The following is a 16,881-nucleotide window of genomic DNA, read 5'->3' as shown; positions in this document are numbered from 1 at the left end:
GTAGGGCTTCTTGTATGCTGCAGGATGAAGTCAGGCAAACATGTCCATGGCACACCTGCAGCAGCAGTTTGGCTCTGAGGAACAATGAGAAAACCCTTCATATTTGAAAAGCTTCTTATTTAGAATTATGATTTTATAATTATACAACACAGAGTAGAAAAGAGAAACTTATTTCTGAGAAACTAATTATCCTACCCTCTCAAAAATGCAGTAGCCCTGATACGTATTTTGTTTCTAAAAAATGCTTCCTTAATGTTCTCAGGACCTCTCCTATAGTGAAGGCTGCCTATTTTCTCTCAGTAATCTATTCTAGCACTTTATTTCTCATGTCCAGCATGAATCAGCCTCACTGTAATCATAATTACTGCCCTTTCCACTAAAGACTCAAATGGTTTTCACCTTAAAGTGGAAGAATTAAAAAACTTAGTTCACAAATGGTGCAAAAATAGACGAACAAGGAGATGTAGCTGGTGTAGCCATCATTCTTTGCTGCTTTTCACATGTTATTCTCTGAGCAAAAAGTTATCATTGTTGAATATTTCTTTCATACCTCTGTATTTTTCTCAACCTGTCCACAGAGGCCACAGAAAACCTCTGGTCAATGCCTTTTCAGAAACACAGTGCGCAAAATCAGAGGCAGCATTCTGGCCAAGGCCTTACAGCAACAGGAAGGCTTAGCATGTTCTGCAGTAGCTGGCTTAGGTACAGCCCACAGTGCCTGCCTTTCTCAAAAGCCACCATGGTTGTTCTGGCATGCAGGTGAACATTTTCTGAACAATATTCTGATGTTAAACAGACAGGTAACAGTGTGAGAAACTGCTGGACGTCGCTCACAGTGTGAAGGGAGGAGTTGGCTGGAAGCTGAAGCCAACCAGGGGGTAAACATCAATAAGGGGGCAAACCAGAAGGTGAAATACACTAAAAGAAAGTGAATAATGGATGAAGAATGCTAAAAGATAATGAAAAAGGGGACTGATTTGCAGACAGCTGTGGTGCTATCACAGATTAAGGCTGAAATAGCCAAATGAGCATGTAAAATTCAGAAAAAATAAGGGCCATTGGAGAAGCAGTAAATTGTGGGTGAATTCCTTATTTGCAAGGAGAAAAAGGGAGGGGGGGAAGGAATATTACGTATACCAGAGGAATGCAAATTTTTGGGGCGTCTGTTGGTCAATCCTGTACCTGATTACAGCATACAGACGTAATAATAAACTGTAATAATAAATCATAGTAGTAAGTCTTAAATATGAACCCGTTTTTCATATTATCTCTATCTGACTGGCTTGTGCAGATAGGGTCATCTCTGAGTTCTAGTAAAACAATGGGGGATGAACCAGACCTTTCTAAAAGAATTTATCTCATCCAGAAAACCATCAAGCATTTTGCAGCAAAAACCTCTTCAGTTTTTTTCCCCGTGTTTTGCATATACTTAATTGTTCTTGCATATATGCCATGTACTAATTGGCTTCAATCCTGGTTTTCAGACTCACTCTTCAATAAGGCAAGATCATTCATATGTTTAACATGGTGTTTTAAAGCTTAATGTCTGCAAAATTAGTAGGCTTACTTTTGCTAATGCACCATGAAGGCAGTATTCAAGGGAACTGGATCTGGGTCACATCTTCAGCACTTCTAGTCAATATGTCAGTTTGGAAAGTGAACCATCTATACCTAATATTGGATTATCCAACAAAATCTGTACAACCAAATCCATATAATACTTGTTTAAAATATTTTAATGTCAGAAGTTGTCAAAAACCTTGCTGGAATCAAGATATGTTGCAGCAACCTCCTGTCACACATCCACAGGATTTACATGTTCACAAGAGAAAATTAGATTGGTTGTCATGATTTGTTATTGAAAAATCCTTCAGAGCAGTCATTTGTCATCTTTCTGCTCCACACAGGTATTTTGTTTATTTATTTCAAATTTCTTTAGAGGGATTGAAGTCAAATTGAGTAGTATCTAATTGTCCAATTTCTCCTTCTTTATTCCATTAGCAACCATAATGTTTGCCCTTTCCTAATGTTTAGATATGATACTTGGCAGACACAAATCCCCTGAAATAATAACGATAAAAGTTTAGGTCTTTAAAACATAAAAACTATCCAGCAAACAAACCAAAAAACATTGCAAGTATTTTTATCTGTACAGAGAGAGAATTGGCTAATTTACTTTAATAAAAATTAAAAAGCAATCCAGCAGCATGTATTTTTGAAAATTGAGTCCCAAATTTAACAAAGAATCAAGTGCTTTCAAATCTCTAGAGAATTATAATAAACAATATCAAGCAAAATGAAAAAGTTATGATGCTTAGATGCTGTGTGTTTCATCATTAACACAGGTTACACAAAGAACCAGAGCTTCAGCAGAGCTACTTATTAAATGCCTTTCAAATTTGTGTAAACCTTGAATATTTCTTAAAACCTTGTAGTCCTTGACTTGGAGTAACTATCATGACATGTCCTAGTATAATTAGAACTTGCCAAACAATTTCCACAAATAGTCTGGGATTTTAGCTTTGGTGGAAATAATTTCCAATAGGCAGTTTAAATGCAAACACCCTACTTTGGTGGGGAAAAGGAATTTAAAAGTGTGGAAGTAGCCAGACCAATTAACTTCATAACCTGGTACTGTCAATATAAATTGATATGTTTAACAATATAAACATATCAATAATAACTACAGCTTCTACTACCTTGCCTAATACCTCTAACTTTGGGTCATAGACACACAGCAAAGTCATAGAATCAGAGAGTCAGAATATTCTGAGCTGGAAGGGATCCACAAGCATCATCAAAGTCTAAATTATGGCCCTTCACAGGCTAAGAATCACCATATTTGTTTGACATCTTCTGGCAAAGAGACCCATAAATAAAGCTGGTTTAGACCCAAGAACCAACATCTTTGTCCTTTCCCTTTTTCTTTACTTAAATGTGTACAGAATTCATTATGTTCTGGAGATTCAGTTTGCAAAAAAAAAAAAAAAAAATCAGAGGCAATATAAGAGACAAAGAAGAAAGCCAGGTTTAACAAAGTAATTTTTTACATTCTTGATAACCTTGAATCCTAGTTTTTTAATGGCCTATGAAAACCAGAATCTGAATGAATCTATCCACATCTAACCTTCTCCCTTTGTGAAAGATTAAGTTGGACTCTAAAAGCAATGAAGAAAACTCACCGCAGGCAACACAGTAATGAAACTCTAAGGACCTGTTTAATTCTTCAGGAATGTCCACGCTCAAAAGGAAAGATAAATTTGCAGCTATCAAAAATTTTACTTCAAGGCAGGTCTTCAAGTGACCTTCAATCTCTTAAGGTTATCTTTCCTCTAAATTTTAAACCAATTGCCTTAATAAGAGCTATTTGGGTCTGTACAAACATTATGTAACTGACACTAATAGGCTCCATTAATCTAGGTCAGAAAAGGTTCTCTTCTGCTTTCAGTTATCATTGCCAAATTTTATATGATGCCTTTGTGATATATGTATCTGAGAAGTCACATTTTGATTGCTTTTAAAGCAAATTTTAACAGGATATGTAAAGTCTGAGTTGATCACAATTGTTCTTTTAATATTTTTATGTTTTCTAGTTTTGTTTACTTGATCTGCCCAAATTCATTATAAACTTTTTTTCCTCACTTTTTGGCAGAGAACAATCCAATGTTTGTTGCTCTCAGTTGTACCTGAAATTTTCAACTTCTGAAATTAAGGTCCTAATTGTCCTTCTTTCATACTCAGAATGGAAAAAGTGAAATAGATTTGTACTGCCTAACTTTAGATGGTAGGCTGAGGCAAGTCAAGATTAGCAAAAGTGACTCCTCCAAAGGATGATTTAAAGCGCTGATACCAAGTTTCACACTTGCACAGTTCTCTGGAACAGAACAGGTTTCTGCACTGATTATTTAGGCAGTTTATGGAGACTAGGCAATTAATTTAGGAAATCAAATTATGTATCTAGTGATATGTATATAGTTGTATGACTGTCTCCAAAATTTTTTGAAAATTGAAGGAGAGTATGTCTTCTTTTTTTTAACTGAACTCATTATGTGTGTCCAAACTGATAAGGAAAAAACTTTGAATAGTTACTAAAGCACTTGCAGTAGATAGTTAATCCAATAAAAGATATCCGAATCCAATACCTTTTCCCCGGGCATTCATAATCACCTGGTTTTCATATTGGTTTAATTAATAATTAAAAGTCATGACAAAGAGAGCAATTAAATCACAGAATTATAGAACAGTTTGGGTTGGAAGGGAGCTTTAAATGTAATGGAGGTCAATCCCACTGCAAAAAGCTGGCACATCTTCAAATAGATCAGATGGCTCAGAGCTCCACTAATTTGACCTTGAATGTTTCCATGGATGGGGTGTGCATCACCTCTCTGGGCAACTTTTGCCAGTGTTTACTGCCCTTAATGTAAGAAAAACTTCTTTTTTATGGCTAAACTAAATCAACACTCTTTCAGTTTAAAATTAGCATCTCTGGTCCTATTACAATATGTTCTGCTAAAAGTTTGTCCCAGTCATTCTTATAGGCCCCCTTTAGATACTGAAAGGATTCAATAAAGTCACACTGGAGCCTTCCCTTCTCCAGGCTGAACAGCCCCAGCTTCCCCAGTCTCTCCTCACAGGAGTGATCTTCCATCCCTCTGATTATCTTTGTGCCCTTCCTCTGGATCTGTTAGAGCTGGTCCATGCCCTTCTTATTTTGGGAGCCCCAGGGCTGGATGCAGAGGTAGAGGGGTCTCACCAGAGCAGAGCAGAGGGGCAGAATCACCTGCCCTGACCTGCTGACTCTACTTCTGATGCAGCCCAGGACACAGTTGGCTTTCTGCTCCCCAAGTCCTCCCTGCCCTTCAAGTGCCATATCACAACTTCTAGGAGGATCTCTTCCTTGATCTTCCCAGGAACATGGATGAGGCTGGCAGGTCAGTAGTACCTGGGTTCCTCCTTTCTATAAGTTTTAAAAGTGGGTGCAATGTTTCCTCTCTACTTCTCACCAGGGACTTCACCTGACTTCTATGACTTTGCAAACATGGAGAGTGGCTTTGCAACTAGATCAGCCAATTTTCTTAGGATTCTGGGATGCAGCTCATCAAGCCCCATAGACTTAAGCATGTTCAGGTTCCTGAAGTGGTCACAAATCTGATCCTACAGTGGGAGGGACGTTGCTCTCCCATCACTGATCTTGCAGTCCATCCACTAGGCAGTTTTAAAACTGACTACATGTGCATGCAAGCTCTACAAATCTTCCAATCACAAAAAATTTTAAAAAATTGATAATATAATGGAAATCTTACCTGGTCAGAGGGAGAACAGCATTTATTTGCCATTTTCATCTATGAAAGAGAGAGGGAAGAACACATAGAGTTATTGGTATGCTGAAGAGTTTCTGTGATGGAATTAGCATAGATTGACTTAGTTATTATACTTCCAAATTATATTTGTAAGAAATTTTATCAGTCAGTGCTTAAATAGTAGATTTTTATTATTATAGCAAATTTGCAAAACCAAGGACTTGAAAGACAAAAGCTTTTAATCAGTTTTCCTTAAATACCTCATAAAGATTTGCATTTATGAATTTAACTTTGCCAGTCTGAGTGAAAATACTATATTGTACTGTGGACATCTCACTTAGATCTCAATTAAACAATTGCTTAAGCAGATTCTTAAATGATGTCTGCAATTAAGTCCTTGGACCATAAAGTGTAAGATGTATTTACAGATGAAATGAAAATTGCATGGGCTTTCCTGTTAGTTTACTCTTCAAGACAAAGTTTTTCCTCTTTGTTTAGGTAATGAAGAGTTTTGATAATTTTGATTTTTCTCTGGCAGTCATAGTTTGCACATATGAGTGGTGGACAAATACTGAAATATATAGTACACAAATACTTCCTTAAATGTAACATTTTTTAAAGTGCAATTTTATTAAGTGTAGATAAGAATTTAGAAAGAAATATATTGGAGTGTAAAACCAGGCTTCCCTACATTCTAGGAGGAAGCTGAAAACTGTCCTAGAGTTGATTAGTACTTCCAAAGGACCTTGTTGTCAAAAAGCTTGTTTTATTAGAAATGAAAGGTTTGTGATGGAAGACCAAAACCCTACACCTGTGAACAGGGAAAACTCCAACAGCCATAGGAAATGAACAGAAGAATTCCAGGGCTATTGTTTGTATGTTGGGTACACCAGATTTTTAAGATCAAACCTGTGGATGTAACTCATGATAATATGGTGATGCCATTGACTGCTGCGGTGGGTTGGCTCTGGCCTGTAGCTGAGCACTCACAGAGCTGCTCACTCCCTCCTCCCTCCCAGCAGGAAGGGTGAGAGAATAGGAAAAGCAAAAGCAAGAAAACTTCTGAGTCAAGATGAACAGAGCTTAAGTGAAAGAAACAAGAAAAATTCAAGTGATGTGAATGCAATCACTCTCTGCCTCCCAGAAGCAAGCTTCAAGCAACAGCCACCTTGGAAGATAAACCCACACCTCTTTTCCCCATGATGCCATTTCAATTGCTGAGCACAATGGTGTGGAATATCTCTTTGCTCACTTTCATTCAGCTAACCCATCCGTGTCCCTTCCTAATTCCTTGTTCCATCCTCTGCTGAGGTGGGTGGGGTGAGTCAGAGAGAAAAAGTCAAAGCCTTCATTCCATGCAAGCACTGTTCAGCACCAATCAAAACACTGGTGTGTTATTAATGCTGTTCTAGCCACAAATACAAAACATAGCACCTGCTGATACAAAGAGAGCTCCCCCCATCCCAGCCAGGCTCAGTACACTTGTATGGGCCAACAGACTTTGTGTCATGGTAATGACACAGGCCTCAGGATGTGTCAGGGTTTATACACACAAACACACACACACACACACACACACACTCTTGCAACTAACAGAGGACAATAACAAATCATTGTCCTCCACAGAGTGAAGTATCTATGATCATAAACAAAATGACCTTAGGAAAAAAGGCAATGTGGAGGGGTAGGATGACAACAGGAGTGTTGACGGTATGGACAGAGGGTGATAGCAATGCTCAGGGCTGCAGGAGGTCTCTGGTCAATCCTAACCCATCATGGGCCATCAGGGTTTCTTCTCCCTCACACACTCACTTTTGCAGCCCTTTGGAATTGAAGTGTGCAGTTAAATGGTGCAGATGTGCTGGTGGGTCAGACAGCGGGGGGTGACTGAGGGTCTGAGGTAGAGGTGGCCAAGCTGCTGGGAGCCGGGGTCATCTGCCAGGCCTGGCTGTCACTTAGGGCTGTGTGTTGGGAGATCCTGCCAGGCTCTTGAAGTGGCCCTAACAGCTCCTGGCCACCCTAGAGGAGGAGCAGGGCCCACCACAACAGCAGTGGGGCACAGGCTGCAGAGCTGGCACCCACTGCTTAGCACAGGCAGGGAGCAACCAGGAGGATGGAACTGGAATTTGGCTGCTAACTGGACAGAGGGGCCCCAGCAAGGCTCCTGGCAGATCATGCACCAGGTGTGCCTTCCTCAGCCTGGCACAACTGCAGGGCTGCACTGTTCTGGAGCGGGTCTGGAGCACTGGCTGGGAGAAGAGTCCCCCATGGGGCCCCATCAGTAACAAACCAGCTGGAACTCAAGAACCTCACTCTCTAACTTGGTTAAAACAAATTGGTGAAATGGCCAGTGTTGCAGAAGGAAGCAGTCACCAGTCTGATTTGGTGGTGGGCTTAATCCTGATAGAAGAGCTGTGCAGGACATAATGAAAAGTCACCTGGAATATTTCAATGTCAGTAGAAATGCTGATACACCCTGCCCATAGTCAGGACCAACCTTTCTCCTGTGCCTCAGACACAAATACAAACACAAATTAACTACAGAAAAGCCATGTTAGACACACAGAAAATATAATTTCCTTTCAGGTGTCTCAAAGCCATACTCAATAATAATATTACTATAGCACAAACCAGTGCAAGTAAATGGGTTCAGATGTGCTTGGAAAAAAGTTTGTCAGACTGACTATGAAGATTTTCTGCACCAAGCAGGTAGAATATTTTGAAGAGCACCCTAATAACCAGCTCAGCTTCCCATTGGAAAGGGTAATAGGGAAGAATGTTTGGACTCCACATTTTTTCACTGCACAGGCAACTCATTCCCTATTCTAAGCAGGATGGCTGCAGCCCTGATGTTGCTGTGGGGAGAGGAAAAAGATCTGCTTCTATATCATATTACATCCCAGTGTCACAGGGCTGAGAAGTAAGAACTCTTCACTTCACCCAGCACCACGTGTGCCCTTCACATGTCTCCACAACTGGTGCAGACAGGCAGGAATACAAATGGGACACATTTACCTTGCTAGCAGTGCAGTATAGAAATGTGAGCTGGACACAGCAGGGGAACTAAAACAAAAAATCCCGGGTCTGCAAAGACTGCAGGCTACTTGGAAAAGGAACTATTAAGCAAATTGTAATTCCTACACTCTGTTCTAAATGGATACATACAGGGAAGGACCTAAAATTATTCAGAACCATTTACCTAAATCTAAATGCCTCCCAGGCTGGGATTTATTTCACATATAATATACCTTTATTCTCTTTCAGGAAAACAGTGAAAGATCTTCACAGGCACCTATTTTTTCCTGGCTGTTATTAGTATCCTATGTGACTGCTTATTGCTTGACCAAGTTTAGGGGATGTGGGTCCTATCCCTACTGACTACCCTTTACAACTCTACAGTTTGAACTGTGGTACTTTCAACTGGAAATTTTGCATTTAAAACAACAAAAAAGCATCAGTGAAGAAATATTATGCATTCTCACCCTGGGAATAGAACCATTTGTATAATCATTGAGGCAGTCGAATTTGTATACTGCTTCCTACACACAAGGATTTTGTTTCCATCTACATGTACCCCAAATCTGCTGTGTAAAGAAAGCAAAACCTCCTCAATTTTCTTTCTTTTTTGTTAATGTAGGTTTAGAGCTCATATTTCTTAAGTCTCTCCCTATTACAACAGACATTTCACACAACTGCAACACAAAATATCCCCAGATACATGTTTACATGAAGAAATAAAAGAGAAGGTTTACAGACTATAACATATACAATTAAAAAAGATGTCATGGGCATCAATGTGATCTGCATTAATAACTCCACTTTAATGTCAAATTTTAAGTTTCTACCATCCTCCAATGAAACTGCTGGAATGATTTATAGAAATCATAAATAATGTTTAAAGTGGAACAAGAGCATCATAACTTGTTCTCTGACCTGCTTATGACCTACTCATTTATTTACAATTTTTTTTTAAACAATAACACCATTAAAATTTACTGTGAAAAAACCTCAAAACCTTGAGAAAGTTTTATATATAAGAAACAAATCTCTACAATGTAAATGAACTGACAGCATTACGTTTAGGTGCTTCTACTGATTAAGACTGAAATTATACTCAGTGCTATATTTCACAATAATTAAGATCCATGAGAAAACCTGCATATATCTGATAGCTGTCAATCTGAATGGTGAAAAACAGAGAGAGAAATATATAAATTATCCCAAAGACCTTTCTCCTAGAAAGTCAGAGCCATTATAGCACTGTCACTTCAGCCTACAAAGAACCCTTCAGCTGAAGAAATTAAGAACAGGAGCAGTGAGAAGCACAGGCAGAATAATTTATTTCCTGTGGTTCTTGTTCAATCATGGAAGATTCACTGCCAGTTTCTGTTACTCCTCTTCCCCCAGTTTTTTCAACTGCACCTCCTTCTGCAAGAAAAGAGGTGTATGAAGAAATAAATCTCAGGTGCTGATTCACCTGTATTTATTTCTGCCAAGGATAAATGCAAAAAGCTTTGAGAATATTGAAAATGAGGATTGAATCACAAAGGACGATGATAGAGCAGTTTCATGCTGGTAGAAAAGTATGTGAAAAAACAGAATATGTACAGAGAAATGAATAATTTGGGGCAAGGGTCCTCAGAAATGCATGTTGCTTGTAAAGCTGACTGTAACTAGGAGATTTTCTGAGCTAAACATACAAAGCATGTATCAGCAATGAGGGCTGAAAAGATACTCTTAGGTTTTTCTCCACATTGTAGCATTCTCTGTGCGCCTCTGTTATCTAAGAATTAAGTCCAGGCTGGTACCAGAATCATTATTTCTCATCTACCAAGTAACACCCTTTAAATACGTACAGGGACAGCACTCCTATGCAGTGACAAGTTCTCACATCTCCACTGTTGAAAGATGACTCCTCCTATACACTTGATCCCCAGAGAGCTTGCCTTTGTATAGAACTTAGATGTTTCAGTAGTACTTCAAAAGAGTAGTCTGACATTAGCAGAAGTGTCACATTGTGGCAGAGCTATTTTTGCACTACCTACACGAGGACTGTCTCCTGGCATCAGCAGGAGATCTAACAAAGAGCTGCTGAACATGACTTTATTAGGGTAAAATAAAAAAAAAAATAAAGTATATTAGGGTAAAGTGATACAGGAAAGATTGGGTGCACTGTACAAAAAAATCCCTATTAAGAGCTCTTTAAGAACTAAAATTCTAAAAGAAATTATTTAAAATGTCATGCAAATATGTAGGGTAAAAAGCGTAGATAAGTGTAACACAAATAGGCACAGTTTAAGTAAGAATGACTAAGGTATGAGAAAAGTAGCTAAAGTCATGAAACCACTACCAACAAAACAAAATGTAAAACTGTGTGGAAGTAAAACATGAATAATGGTAAGTACTGCTTAAAAACCTCATAGTAGCTCAGGTAAGGATGCTGACATTATGCCAACAGTGTTAGCAAAAGAAGTCCATTGTGACCATGTATCTAGTAATTAATTTCCATACTGAGATGATGGCGTGGGACAGAATAGGAAATCAATAGTTTAACTATTTGGAGAAGCAAGTACTCATGAAAATAATCCATAACCAGATAAGGAGCTCTCTGAAATAATTTTTGAATGAGTAGTGATTATCTTTGGTCCTGGCAAATGGGGAGACACTCTACAGGAGTGGAGAAGTGCAGAGACAGGAAGAAGCTCTGAAGGAATAACAGATACATTCCCCAATGGCAGTGTCAGAGGGACAACAAAAGGGATTCTCACTGACTACTTCATCTCCCCTTCTGATGATCAATAATTAAATAAATGCTCTGGCCTGACCTTTCCAGTTGTACCACAGGCTGCACGCCTGACAAAACCTGGAAAGCCACTGTCCAAGCAAAAAAGTTTACATGCTTCTCATATGAACTTATATGAGTTTGCTTTGTAACTCACTAAGAACACAAAACATGGATATTCATCATGACTGTTGTTTCTCAGGTCCTTCCTGGGAACTGCCAGTTATATGAACACCAGATGGACTACTTTATTGACAGAATTCAATAGAAAAAGATAGTGGAGAAGACTAAGAAAGTCCTCAGTTCTTAATAAAATATTGCTGCTGACAGGTCACAGCACAGTGAAGATACTGTGTCAGGACACATAATTACTGCACATAGTCCTTTGGAAAAAACTGACTAGCACCCTATGACTGACAAAAGCTGCCTGCATTTGTTTTTATTCTTATTCCCTTATATCATTGGAATGGCTCTTATTCAGTGAATTTCTCTAGAAAGAAAAAAAAAAGGCTTAGTAACTATGAATTGGAATTTCTCTAGAAATATTACCATACACTTTCTTAGAATTATTACGTAATAATACCCTGTACATTATCTGAGTCACTAAATAGTATTTGAAAAGAACACTTCATAAGGAAAAATGTCTGATTTTGACAAAGAGATTGTTTAAGCAATTGAATATTTTAAAAGAATTAATGGAATAAATGAACTATTATGATCAAATGTGATTCATGTAGCTTTTGAAGAATAGGAAAACAAATTAAATTTTAAGTCTGTTTTAACCAACAGACTTAAAGATTTATGTTGAAATTTAATACAAAATCTTCACAATATAATCTGGAGACCTAAGCAACAGTTCATTTAGAGTACAAAGCACAAATAAAAGTCAGGCTACTAAATCATAATTTACGAAAGAAGTTAACAGACTATGCACATGTAGAGAAAGAAAATATTAAAACTTGCAGAGGCAATTTTTTCAGGGACAGCTGTGCTATTGCATTTTCATCACTGAATTTTATCATTTTTTAAAGACAAATATACTTTCAAAATTGTACATTATTGAGTTCCCTATTTAACTTCATCATTAATTCCATAATTATCAATGTTTTTTAGCTGCTCTTTGATGGAATAATAGATGTGCTGTCCAAATAGTAATTTTCTGTTTCTCTGGGGACTAGTTAATACTTCCGTTTGCAAAGACAATTGTTACTTATTAATTTACAGGAGTAACTTAAAATAGTATAGGCATCTTTATACTTCTAGGAAGTGAGATGGAATAATGTGTCCTTAAATAAATCAACTCTTAGACAACTCAGAGATGTAAAATTACTGTCTCCAGTAAGTCTCAGTAAATCATTCTTCACTAGCTACAGAATTTTCACATGCTTGTTTCAAAATAAACAAATCTAACAAAGAGCTGCTGAACATGACTATTAAGGTAAAATAAAAAATAAAAAGCAACAAATGCTAATTTCAAGCATGGTTTAACTACAAAAATGTGAAAATGAAATATTTGGTCACATCTAAAGCTCTGTGAAATGACCACTACTGACACATATTTTGACCTAAAAATCTTTAAAATGATAAATGCAATCTGATTTTCTACTGGTTTCTGTTCTATGCTAACACTGCAAGCCTTGAAAACTTCTTGATACTTTTGATCAGGCAGCTCTCCCTATTTTGCCCTTTCTCTTTTTCCTCCCCATACACAAGCATTTTATATATTGTACTTAAAGGTGAATTGTTTTTTACCTTTCGAAAACTAGAAATAACTTTACAATAGTATGAACAAGAAAATATGCAGAAAGTAACATACATTTTGAAGTGTCAAATCACTGATGTTAGTAGACATTGCTCTCAGCCAGTCAGCACTCTCCTGGGCTGTATAAAACTGAAGTATCCCAGTACTAACTCCATCGAGTGCCAGCACTTCAAATGCATTAGATCTGCAGTAAGAAGAAATATATCCGTAAAGGAAGATATGTCAGTTTTCTGAAACTGCCCAATATTTATCAGTGTTCAAGTGATTTTTATGCCTTTTGACAAGTTTTTGACTGTTTAATTTACCAATCAATAGAAAGGCAACAAACCCAAGGATAATAGGGCAGTACCAAGAGTAACAGATACAAGAAGTATTTTCTCTGTACCAATATATACAAGTGCTGATGATCATTTACTTCCCCTGGGTCTATAATAATCGTAATTATTGAACTTAAGGTAGTGTATTCAGGAAATATGCACTGGGCCTTTTTAAAGACAAAAATAGTGTTTTTTAAAACCAAAATGCCAATTTTATTTATTGCACTTTGGCTTCATTTACTGGGAATGTATGAAGATTTAAAGCACTGTCTTCCTTAGCTTCCATTTCTTAGATTCCTAAAGTTTTTTTATGTGGTATTCAAAGCAATGCTTACTTCAAGCACTCTTATGTCATAGGAATTTGAAAAACGTTCTTAAAAGCTTCTTCAAAAATTTTCCCTAGTCTTCTCAAAACAGCATTGGCACAGGCTAATGTGCAACTGCATTTTGTTAAATTTTAATGCAACTTTTATGTGTTTACAGCAACTTTATTCTGCAAATGCCATTGCTTTCCTTCCCTCACTATCTGCAGTAAGTAAGGCATATGTACCTTTGAAATTCCCTACACCTGAATGGTGGTGGGATATGCTTTTTTAACTCTTAAAATTTTCCTATAGGAACCACAAAAGCTCATTAACTAGTGGCATGAAAGTACAGTGGTCTAAATTTAAAAAAAGTGACACACAATAGTTGCAAGAACTAAACTTCTGAAAGACAACCAGATTATTTAAATGCCTATGATTGCCAGGAGAGTTAGATTTTAGTTATATACTATTGTGAAAGACAATTATAATTAGCTCAATGATTTTGCATACATTTGTTTTGTGTATAGTATGGAGAATATCACCACCACCTTCTACATTTGTATATTAGATATTTATACTTATATGCTATATTGCCCCATTTTTGGTACCAACCTAGAAGAAAGCTAACTAATGAATCAGAATACTGCTCTGTGAAGTTGCTGAGTCTTCCTGGGGATCTTTGATGTAAGGTAAAATCCTCTACTGCTTAATTGATGACATACATATGTCAACATTCTAAATGACATATAGTGGTTTATGTGCAGTTATTCATTCCTGACTTAGAGAAAAAAGTTATTAACCTAACCTTTGTCATTTGTAGGGAGTTTGATGGTGAACATGAATACTGAACTCTATATACTTGCTAGAAAAGGACTACCCATTATATACAATATAAATAAAACAATGTATTTGAATAGATATATGTGAGATGCTTTGCTTTTAATGAAGCTGTAAAGCATTATATCTGCTGTTTGCAAAAATTAACATGCTTGGCCTAAAGACTTAGATATGTATCAGCCAATTGTCCATTTTTCTTTCATGATTGAATAATCATGGGAACTACTAAAACTTGATGGCAGTGGCACAATTCTGTGACACTTTTATTCCAGTAATCTCTTTCACCTCTTCAGAAAGAAAAAAAAAGATTAAGAAAATCCTTCTATTGCCTTCAAGTAAACTGAGTAAAATAATCACGTCCCAAACATATTGTTCTTTTTACCTAAGGTTCTGACATAGATCCCAACAGTGCTGTAATAAAATGACTTATGGTATCATTTCCTCAACATCCCACTGAGACAGTGAGAATCTGTCAGCCCTTATGCATTGATACACACTGGTGCCTGCAAACAGACTTAATTTAATGCTGTGAGGAGGAGCCCTTCACAATGTCCAGCTTAGGTATCTCATTCAAATATCAAAGCTAAGATGGTAGGATCCTTACACTGCAAGAGGGCTGTCCAGAGCATTTAAGAGAGCCAAGCAATAGTATGTGCTCTCCATGGAGCTACAGGGTGTCTAGATACTAACTCAGCCTCTGCAGACACACAAAGACCTGAATGCCTTATTCCAGTGGCACAAAGTTCCCTATGTGGCTGATGAAAGATCACAGAAGGGAACTCCTCGGTCAACAATTGAGGCAACCAAAATAGGCAATCAAAACTTTAAAAATCAACTTTTATTATAAAAATCACCGAATATTTTACCATTTGAAACAGGGTGCTGGTGATAGAGTGGATTACACTAAAACTCTTTTTTGAAATATAGTGATCAATTACAGACAGTTAATAATATTCAATATTCATCCAGAGATCGAACACTTCAGTAACATGATATTTGCACAGAATCAAATAGGGTGTGAGGAATCCTGCTAGTCCCTTAGTCCAGCCTCCTCACTAACTTTCTTAAAATACAAATCTTTTCCACAGGAACACCAAAATTGGACACAGAGGGAGCTACCTCAGGTGTGGCCTCAGGAATGCAAGTAGATGAGGATAGACGAGAACAACCATTTCCCTTGACTATGTTATTGCTAACACAGCCCCTTATATGGGACTTCACCACTGAACCTGTGCTCAGCTGGCTCCTGCTCAGTGAGGAGTCTGCCAAGGTCCCCAGGCCCTGCCTGCAGAGCTCGTTCCCTTGCTCCAGCACACGGACACCAGGACATTCATTTCCCAGGGCTCAGGCTGGTTCAAGGCTTCTGATGAGCCAGTGGTGGTCACACTGCCTGGCACACGAGACTGAGACCTTTGGGGCACTGCTGTCCCCACTGGGCTGGCTTGGCAGGAAGGTGGTTTTAGCAGAAAGCAGTTCAGTGTAAATGACATAGGACAAAAAAAACAGCCAGTGCTTTTCAAAGTTTATATATGCCAGTCATGGTAGTAACACGGTGATTTTGCCCTGAATCTTAATCAACTTTACTACAAACTTTACTTTATTTCTTGCTTTCAGTTACAAAAGTTTCTCTCTGAAGATCCTATAATATATTGATATTGTTCCATGTACCACACTGTGTTCTAAAAAGCATAGTGTGCAGAAGGCTACAAGTAAAAACAGATATCCAAACTAAAAACAAAAGCTTAACAAAATAAATCCTAAGGCTTTTGTTTTAAGTGAAACAATCAAAGCAAGCACCGAGATGGCATTGGAATTCACAAGAAAATAAATCCTACAGGCTTAAGTGACATGCATTTCTCTCTGCCATTTCCTCAAAACAGAGAAAAGAAAAAAAAGACACAACAAAGCACCTACTCCTGCTAGCTGTCAAGGAGGAGCTTTCCATTTAATACCAAATAATAAGTTTGAAAGGTTTCAAGATGCTATAAAGTTGCTGTAGGTTTTTATTTTCATTGTTGGTTTGTATTTCTTTTTTCCCTGAGGCCCTAAGATGATTTTAAAACACAGACAGAGGAAATTTCTACATCTTCTGTTACTGAAGTTATGCTACTGACTACTGCAACTAGAGCAAGAAATTAATATTTGCATTTCCTAAATACTAGAAATTTGTGTTGCACTGCCAACACATTTCTTACTTTGAGATTTTTCTCCTTATCTGTAAATTAGTTTCCTTCAAGCATTTCTGCTAAGGAGCATGAGGCACCATTTTCAATACTCAGTGTCTTTCTATCTCACTTTCATGGTGAAATTATGAATAGATCTGCATTCCTGGTCTCTTCTGGAGTTTGTTTATGGTATTAATTTCTTGTAATAAAATAAACACTCTTTGTGAGCATGGCAGTCAGAATAACAGATAAGACTTTAGGTTTTCTTCTTGACATTGACACATTCAAACAAGTACTACTAATTAATATTAGTAAGGAAATTTTTCCATACAAGCAGTTTGCTGCTATAGAGGTGTTAAATCCGAAGACTTTTCTAAGACAAAAACTATTTTCAGTGCCAGCTGAAATGGGAA

The 16,881-nt window shown here is 37.5% G+C and overlaps 1 protein-coding gene across 1 annotated transcript in view; it reads right to left on the bottom strand.

Moving 5' to 3' along the window:
- SNTG2 (syntrophin gamma 2) overlaps positions 1 to 16,881 on the bottom strand; it is a 119,064-nt gene that overhangs the window by 41,851 nt on the left and 60,332 nt on the right. The window contains exons 9-10 of the mRNA XM_063153410.1: positions 12,899 to 13,028; positions 5,304 to 5,342 (exon numbers count right to left, since the gene is read on the bottom strand). Of these exons, the coding sequence (XP_063009480.1) occupies positions 5,304 to 5,342; positions 12,899 to 13,028 (169 nt within the window). The remainder of the gene's footprint in view (positions 1 to 5,303; positions 5,343 to 12,898; positions 13,029 to 16,881) is intronic.

This window comes from Melospiza melodia, chromosome 3 (assembly GCF_035770615.1).
Source record: "Melospiza melodia melodia isolate bMelMel2 chromosome 3, bMelMel2.pri, whole genome shotgun sequence".
NCBI classification, from domain to species: Eukaryota; Metazoa; Chordata; class Aves; order Passeriformes; family Passerellidae; genus Melospiza; species Melospiza melodia.
Note: the sequence above shows the minus strand (reverse complement) of the source record. Positions and strands in the feature narration are given on the sequence as shown.